We start from the raw sequence: 8,630 nt of genomic DNA, 5'->3' as shown, positions 1-8,630 counted from the left end.
CAGCCCCTGTGCATGAGAAGGATGATCGTATCACAAGTTTTCAGAGTATGAGACACTACGCACATGTTGGGTGAGACACTACGCACAGGTTGGGTAAGACACTACGCACAGGTTGGATGAGACACTACGCACAGGTTGGTCTTGTGATGCTTTCGGATCTGGAAGTTGAATGGCTGAAACATCAGTGGCCGCCAAATTCTTCATTTCTATCCGTTCAGAATTAGAGAGGGTCATAGATTTCATTTTTTGCGACCACCGTACCCGCCATCACAATGCCACAGACTGACGCAAACTATAATCCTTTCCGAAACAATGTCATTTTGGGTGCAAATGATTTGCAAACCAGTAGATATCTGTTTACGAATATATGAGAAGGAATGCAGCTGCCGAGATTCCCAGCAAAACAATCGTAGCATACAATATATTCGGCAAACAAATTCGCTCGGATAGTTATAATTGAAAGTATTGTCCATGACAAGGTTAGTCATGTCATGTAGAGGCAAATTTTGACTCCCATAGAATAATGACCAGGGGCCATTTTTCGACGTCGAAAAATGACCCCCTAGCCGTAGAAAAATTGGATGATTTTTTAGAAAGAAGACCCAGGGGTCATTATTTTGCGTGTCATACCTGAAAAATAATGACCCCCGTAGAAAAATGACCCCCTCCCTTTCTTAGCAGATTGATTTATTTTAAAGGAGTTGATACGGGTTTTCAGGTCATTATTTACCCAGAGTTATCGTTCCTGCTGCTCCTCTTATCAAATTTATTCCATGTGTATTTTTTTTTTCACGGTTAGTAGAATAAAAGTAAGAACTAGTTCATTAAATTTAAGGAAAACCCACTGTAGGTTCCATGACCAATTACAACTGGAAAAAACATATCACAGTACTATATCACAGCATATGATTCAATATCATGATATGATTAAATGGAATAGCATTATATGTATCAATATAACAATTTATTACAAATAACATTACATAATTTCATGCCATAATGGTATCATAAGATGTGCCATATATCCACAATCACATCAGCCAAGCAAGTGTGAATGAGATAGGATCAGTAGATCTTCCATATGCATAAACCGCTAAGAATAGTCTCGGAGAAAATCCAAAAACAGGTTACATGTAGCTCTATTCTATACATGGATATCCATAACAACATTAAGAATTCAAGTCTGATAAGAACTGTCCTTGACGAGTATTTGTTTGCATTCTTAGGCAAAGTCTTGACGAGTATTTGTCTGCATTCTTAAGCAAAGTCTGACATTTTGATATCATTCTCCATATTCTTTGTAAAATATTTATAGCTACATTGACTATATGCAATTCTGAATGGGTTAGCATAACGCTCTAACCTTAATAACACATGGGGACAAGGATTTCACAATTATGGTAGTAGCTACTCTGTGTATATCAAATCAATTACACACTCTGTTTGCATGTTATGGTCCTTAGCATAGATTAAACTAATGCATGTTTACAAATGTAACTATAGAGCCCCCTTCCACGCCTGAACCCATATTCCCTTTATGGCAAGACGATTGCATGTATCTCGATATAACTATGCATGTATTTACTCGTAATAACGAATATAACTCGTTGTGCCTAGACACTTATTTGGTACGAGTCACTATTTTGTTAAAACAAGTAAATTCTGATTTTTGAAACAAAATTACAATTCCTACTATGTTTTAATCTGGTTACGTTTCATATGAATGATAGATTTACTTATAATATGACAAAGTTGGACTACCTGCCTTAGGCATTACCAGAGAAATAATCTTTAATAAAATTTACAAGGGGTCATTATTCTACGGGGGTCATTTTTCTAAACGTGAAATGGACTGCTTTTTTTAAAAAGACATTTTTCTACGGGCAAAAGGGGTCATTATTCTATGGAAGTCAAAATTTGCCTCTACACCGGATTGAAATAACGATTTCCTCTATTTTTTATTCGGAAGAAGTAAAATGATATAATTGAAATGTTTCCGATCACACCAATGGTACTCACTATGACAATAAGCACTGTACAACCAAATGCAAGATTAAAGTAGGAATTTTGTAACAAGTATTCGTAATGCGTGGAGTTCTCCATTGCAAAGATATAAGCTATCAAATGCCCATGTACAGTGTATGTACAATTCAAGTGCACACACTGATAAAGAAAGGATAAAAACGAATTCTTATATAAATAAATCTTCCTGCTTCCTTTTTTGCTTCTTGTTTACGGAAACTATCGCAGAAAGAGAGATAAAAGATGTTTGTAGCCCAGTCTGATTAAAAACAAACCCCTCACTTTGCTCGATATAGGGAAGATAACTACGTGGGAGGGTAGAAGAAACCTCATGTGCGACACATGTGAATGACCGACTGATTAGCATAATGTCGCATTCTTTTCTAACCAATTGCGCGTGTATTAGATAATTATTGTTTTCCTAACAGAGTGTGTTTTCTTTTCAAAGAAAGATTTTTTTTATATATAAACATAGAAAAAGTCGTATCGAGGGGGGGGGGGGGTATGGCCTTGCGACAAAGCGTTGCGTCATATTTAGACAAAACCATCTTTCACTTTAAATGATTTTATTAATTTAATGGCTTTATTCACTTAACTGATTTTGATATAGTTGAAACATAGAGAAAATGTCCAAAAATATGATATATAGATCATATATCTTATGACCGTAGTTTCAAAGATTTAAAGGCACTCCTTTTGCGTTGTCCTGCTTTTACGCAACCGGTAGAGAAAGGGTTAAATTTAGTGATTGAAAGTAAATACTTCAACATTCGTATACATTGAACTCGGGGAGGACAAATGGGGCAGTACTTTTTCATAACATTTGTTATCTTAATGGTGTTGTTGCTTAGCGACCAAATATATTTGAATACAAAAAAAATCATTTTAGATTAACAATAAAATCTTTGTTTCAATGATGCAACATTTATTCTATTCTGTAGAACATAATGGCAAATCGTCATATCATATTATTAAAAAATGATGGACGTGTATATAAAGTACGAAATTTTCATTTTATGACCTTTGACCTTAATTCTCTCCATTATATTTTTTGTTAAAAATCTTTTTAAATGATTAAGATCTAGTTAAAAGATTATATTCTTAAAATAATGTGATCATGGATCTATCGGCCTAACTTAGGAAATGCCATGTTTCTTAAATTGGGAAGATTTCACGGACAATTTGATGGTATTTGGAACAAAATAACAAATTAAGTTATATTATGTTTCAAATTCAGGTTGATTTTTATTGGATTGCCATAAATTCATAGTATTATAAGAGTGAAATCAAAACGATTCAATTCATTTCATACTATTATTCTCGGAGTTTTCACAAGCAAACTGAGAGAAATGGGGCTATACTTATCCGGAATGTGGCCTTTTTGGGCCTCTGAGAAGCCGTACTGATAAAACCCCTGTTAAAGGAGGACATATAGTGACAGAGCAATCTGATATTTATAATAAACATATATATGAACACATAACACATTTATATATAGATCTCGAGTTTGCTATTACATGTATGTAAACTTGCATATTTAGAAGATCCTTGAATCATGTAACTGCCATGTGCCCCATGATACCATCGCCGATGATACGATGATGCAATTGTACGATAGTAGAATCGTACCGGAGCATCGTAGTGATGATACAATGCAGAACAATTAAAGCAGCAACTGGATTCCATTAAAGATAAACCAAAAGTGAAAGTACATATACGTCAAAGTAGTGAATGCACATGTACAGGCCTGAGGTCAATTATATAGCAATGTAATGCATTACATTACCATTACTTTAGAAAATATGACATTACCATTACCCATTTTTGAAATGTAATGCATTACATTACACATTACTATAAATATGTGCATTACAGTATGTGTATTACATTACCATAACTTGTAATGTAAAAATGGCCCATTACACATTACACCTCCATTACATTGAAATTGGCTGTCATTACATAACCATTTCTCCAGGCCTGCATATATAACAGCTGCAATAGATGGAAAGGTGAGGATAACAAACAGTGATCAATCTCATAACTAGGAATATAAATTAAGAATTGGGCAAACATGGACCCCTGGAGGTACCAGAGGTGGGATCAGGTGCCTGGGATTCCGATCATGTGTGATGTAGATATATGTAAAAATGATTTGCTCAATGATCAAGTTACTGTGTTCAATGACAACAATAATGAGAGTGATGGGTTTGATTCACTGTACACCGAATGTTGTGAGGGTTGTAGGGGCCGAAATAAGTCACACATTGAATTGTGAGTCACAAGGAGTCTAATGATGCCTTGATGCACTGGTTTAGTGTTTTACCTGTGTATGAAATGTTTCCCTAATTCTTCTTGCAAAACTTTAGCTATTAATTATAGTGTTTTATTTTGATAATTTTACAGATATAAGATCTTATGCCCTTTCATTTCATGTAATTGTGTTTTATCCCTCCCCCTCTAGGACAATACTGGTTAATGAATCATTATGAGATCATCACTTCGAGAGGCATTCCTCACAACACTCATTTAATGTAATTCAATGACTGATGTATCAAAACTGTATAATTACATTGTAAGAGAAATTGTTGAATGTACGAACTTTTACAGATATACCATGTATACGAAAACAAGCTTTCTAGGAGTATACATGTCCCCTCCTGATGTCACCTTTATGGACTAATGAAGTATTTGAGAGAATACATTTGCACATTTAATGTTATTTGACCCTGAACTGTGACCTAGAACTCACAATGTTTACCAGTATTGAATTAGCATAATCATGTTTCGTTGTTTATACAGTTGGCGTATAATTTTTATAATAGAACATAACACAAAAAAAGTCTGGATAACCAATGGGACAGACAGAGAAGAAAGCTATAGCCCCCTTCCGTTTTACAAACCGGTAGGGACTAATAAGAAACTTATAGTAAGAGGAAATGAAAAAAAGAAGTTATTTTGTCTACATCAGCATTATTTTATAGGTATAGGTGTCGTGGAACACAATTCCTTTACATGTATTCTATATGGACCTCCAAGAAATGTAGTTGATTTGATACAACCAATAGGTAGGATAGGAAGGGATGGTGAACAATTCATTACAATAAGGAATTATTCGAATAAAACAACGAAAATAATTCTCACTTCCCCATGTACGCCTTTTTACACATTCACCAATAGATTGCCGCTCCTGCGGTGATACTGTGCATTTCACATCAATCTAGACATGCAATGTCGTTGAAAGAATTCAATGAGCAATTCCAATTCTGACACAGATTTACTTGATAAATATATGAATGTTCATATTGGCTGTGACATAGATGTGCAAATGTTTTAGTGTTCTCTTTCTGCAATCCCGGGGGGATCCGGACTAGAATAGGTCCTCAGGAGCCCTTGCTTGTCATAAGAAGCAACTTAGTGGCCAAATGCCCCATCTGGCCACTAAGTTGCCTCTTCGGATGAGACCACAAAATCTGAGGCTCCGTGTCGCATCAGATATGGCAATATAAAGATCCCTCCCTGCTTAAAGGTCGTAAGCGCCGAGCATAGTCCTAAATTTTACAACCCTTTACCGGCAATGGTGACGTCTCTACATGAGTGAAAAATTCTCAAGAGGGCCGTTAAACAATATACAATTAATCAATCTTTTTTCTACAATTAGAAAAGTTGTGTAGCAATCCCGTTAGTTCCACTGTAGATTTTCCAATGGCAACTGCTTTGAACAGTGATAATGAAACTTGTAAACCTTTGCAGCCTGTGATGTAGAATAAGGTTAGTCTTTGTTACTATTCTGGAAATACCGGTATATTGTATACTATGGAATTCTTTGACCTGTGTTAATTTTTCTGCATTTTAACTTAAAAAAAAACCCAGTGTCATTTGAAATATATCTACTCGTATACAAGTCCAAGTTTTCTTCTATCTTGTTTCATTTAATTAAGAGAGCAAATTGGGCAACATAAGGACAAATCATATTACAGTATACATTACATTCATGCAAGGAACAAAAACGTGCATGTACACGCATAAACAAAAAAAACCCAAACAAACAATATTACTATTAGTTAAATATATCATTCTCGACATTATTTGTCGAAATGCGCATCTGGTGCATCAAAATTGGTACTGTACAAGTTTTACATTATGACCCCTGGGTCGAGGCCTCTGCTGGTGGACTGTTAGTCCCCGAGGGTCTCTACAGCCCAGTAGCTAAGTACTTCGTTACTAGCTTGAAAATACGGATGTATATTTAAATGCTGTTATAAAATTTAGAAATTCATTTCAAACTTAAGGATGATCTCCCTCATGCATAGCTCTTATCCTTGGACGAATTTGGCTCCACTTGTTTGGCACGCTGTTTTTGGCTATATTTAGCTCTAAAACTTCATAGTTATTTCGGACTTCAAACATTTCGGTTGAGCATCACTGAAGAGACATTATTTGTCGAAATGCGCATCTGGTGCATCAAAATTGGTACCGTATAAGTTTTACATCAGAAAGTTTTAATCCGTCCTTTAAAACAAGACATCAACGCCTCTCTAAATTTTGTATCATAATATCCATAGATAAATGGGTTGATCACGTGGTTTAAAAACACCAAACGAGGAACATATATCCATACCAGGGCTTCTGTTTTCGACAGCGTAATAAAATTAAAGTCTTCAATGCTGTACGTTAATATCAAAAACACAAGGGGAGGAATGTACGATATTATGTACGCCAGGATAAGGACGAAAAACATCACGGTCAGTCTCCTCTGTACAGAGCCTTGTTTTGGTTTGGCTCCCCCTTTGCTTTCGGTATTATTTTTATCTCCTGGTTTATCTTGGCCTCTTGGAGTTGTAGAATTTAAGGTCTCGGAGGATGAGGCATTGGTTTGCACAATATCAGCTTCTGAGGAATTCGCATGGGGAAGTTGAATTCTTGAAGCATTTGAAGCATCATTGACCCCCATGACCTTCATTTCTATCTCTTCAGATTTTGAGGTTACAACAGATTCTGTTTCTGTGACCGCTGTCTCCTCGCGTTCTCCCTCAATGTTCGGCAGCTTAGATCGAAAGGACCGGAAGGAAATCTTCACTTGTTTTAGAACCGGGATGTAAAAGGACGCTGTTGCCATGATATTACCGACAATGATGAGTGATAATATGCCAAAATAAACTGTAATTTTTAAGGAGGAATCTACGGAAAACTTACAAATATGCACTGTAATGTTGGTATTCATATATATTTCCCCAGAGGTTAAAATACCAGATGTTCCCAGGATTGGCGCAGAATACACCAACGTAATTCCACAGACTAACGCAAAAGATAACCGCTTCCAAAATAAAGTCATCTTAGGTCCAAAAGGTTTGCAGACCAATACATATCTTTGAATGGATATCAGGAGCAGTATATGTGCGGAGATCCCTGGTACACAAACTTGTAACATGCACAATAGTCGGCAAGCAACTTCGCTCGGATAGTTAAAGAAGTAAGTATTGTCCATGATATTGTACGCAGAACTTGTAACACAAGCCAACATATCCACGATGGCAAGTAACGGAATGAAATAGCGCTCTCCTCTATCTTTTAATCGAAAGAAGTAGAAGAAAATAATCAAAAAGTTTCCCATCACACCAATGATTGCCGCTATAACTATAAGCACTGTACAACCGAATGCAAGGTTAAAGTATGAATTTTGTAACAAGTATTCGTAATACGTGGCGTTTTCCATTGTAAATTATAAAAAATGCGATATGCATGTACATGTATATTTATATATACACACAAGTCGAATGAATACATTGATAAAGAAGGAAAACTATTGATCAATCTTCCTGTTTCTTGTGGAAACTGTGCAGCGGAAACAGTGATAGGATGTGTTTGTCCCGAATTTTGACTATACTTCAACGTTGCAAAATAATCCGAGGATAATTTATACAAACATGTATTTATATGCACATATTTAAAACATCTCTCCATATGGACGAACTATTCGCGAAATGGACATTAAACGGTATACAATAAATTAGCATACAAGTATATTCACAAATTGTCAATTGTTACGGTTAAGTTGAATCAATTCTATTATTACTACTTCGTACAGTGTGGATCAGCTCTTTGGACGAATGGGACATGTTCTAATTCGCTCCGTATTTAACATTGATTGGCAAGCCTAAAAACCAAAAACATGTAGTCTGCGGTGTAAAATATTTGTAGATTAGTGTACATGTAGTTGTAGTGCTATATGTATTTATATGTAGTTTATATTATGTTGTTTTTATTCTATGTTGATATTGGCCACATTATGTAGTTATTTTCGTTTGTCCTGAAGAAGGGAGCGGTCGTCTCGCAAAGACAATTTGGTTGTTAATTTCGTTACTCATTTTAGTGCTTTGTATAAGTTTTTGTATTTGACGTTGTATCCACATTGTGGATCCGACACTTCTAGGCTATCGGGTATATATATATATTATATATATATATATATATATATATATATATATATATATATATATATATATATATATATATATATCCAATAATAAAAGTCAAAAAGTCAAGAAACACAAAAGTCGAATAACATTTCACTGTTAGCGTTTTCGGCTTTAATGCCTCTTCAGCCA

General features: G+C 35.3%; 1 protein-coding gene across 1 annotated transcript; it reads right to left on the bottom strand.

The window, feature by feature from the left end:
* Window positions 1-5,704: 5,704 nt before the first annotated feature.
* On the bottom strand, window positions 5,705-7,141 carry LOC130048817 (uncharacterized). Its single transcript, XM_056145890.1, has 2 exons — window positions 6,644-7,141; window positions 5,705-5,776 (listed from the first exon to the last, which is right to left on the bottom strand). The coding sequence occupies exons 1-2, from the start codon at window positions 7,139-7,141 to the stop codon at window positions 5,705-5,707; spliced, it is 570 nt and encodes a 189-aa protein (XP_056001865.1).
* Window positions 7,142-8,630: the final 1,489 nt, after the last annotated feature.

The sequence above is a fragment of the Ostrea edulis genome, chromosome 7 (genome assembly GCF_947568905.1).
Source record: "Ostrea edulis chromosome 7, xbOstEdul1.1, whole genome shotgun sequence".
Taxonomy (NCBI): Eukaryota; Metazoa; Mollusca; class Bivalvia; order Ostreida; family Ostreidae; genus Ostrea; species Ostrea edulis.
The sequence above is the reverse complement of the archived record's forward strand: the minus strand, read 5'-3'. Positions and strand labels throughout refer to the sequence as shown.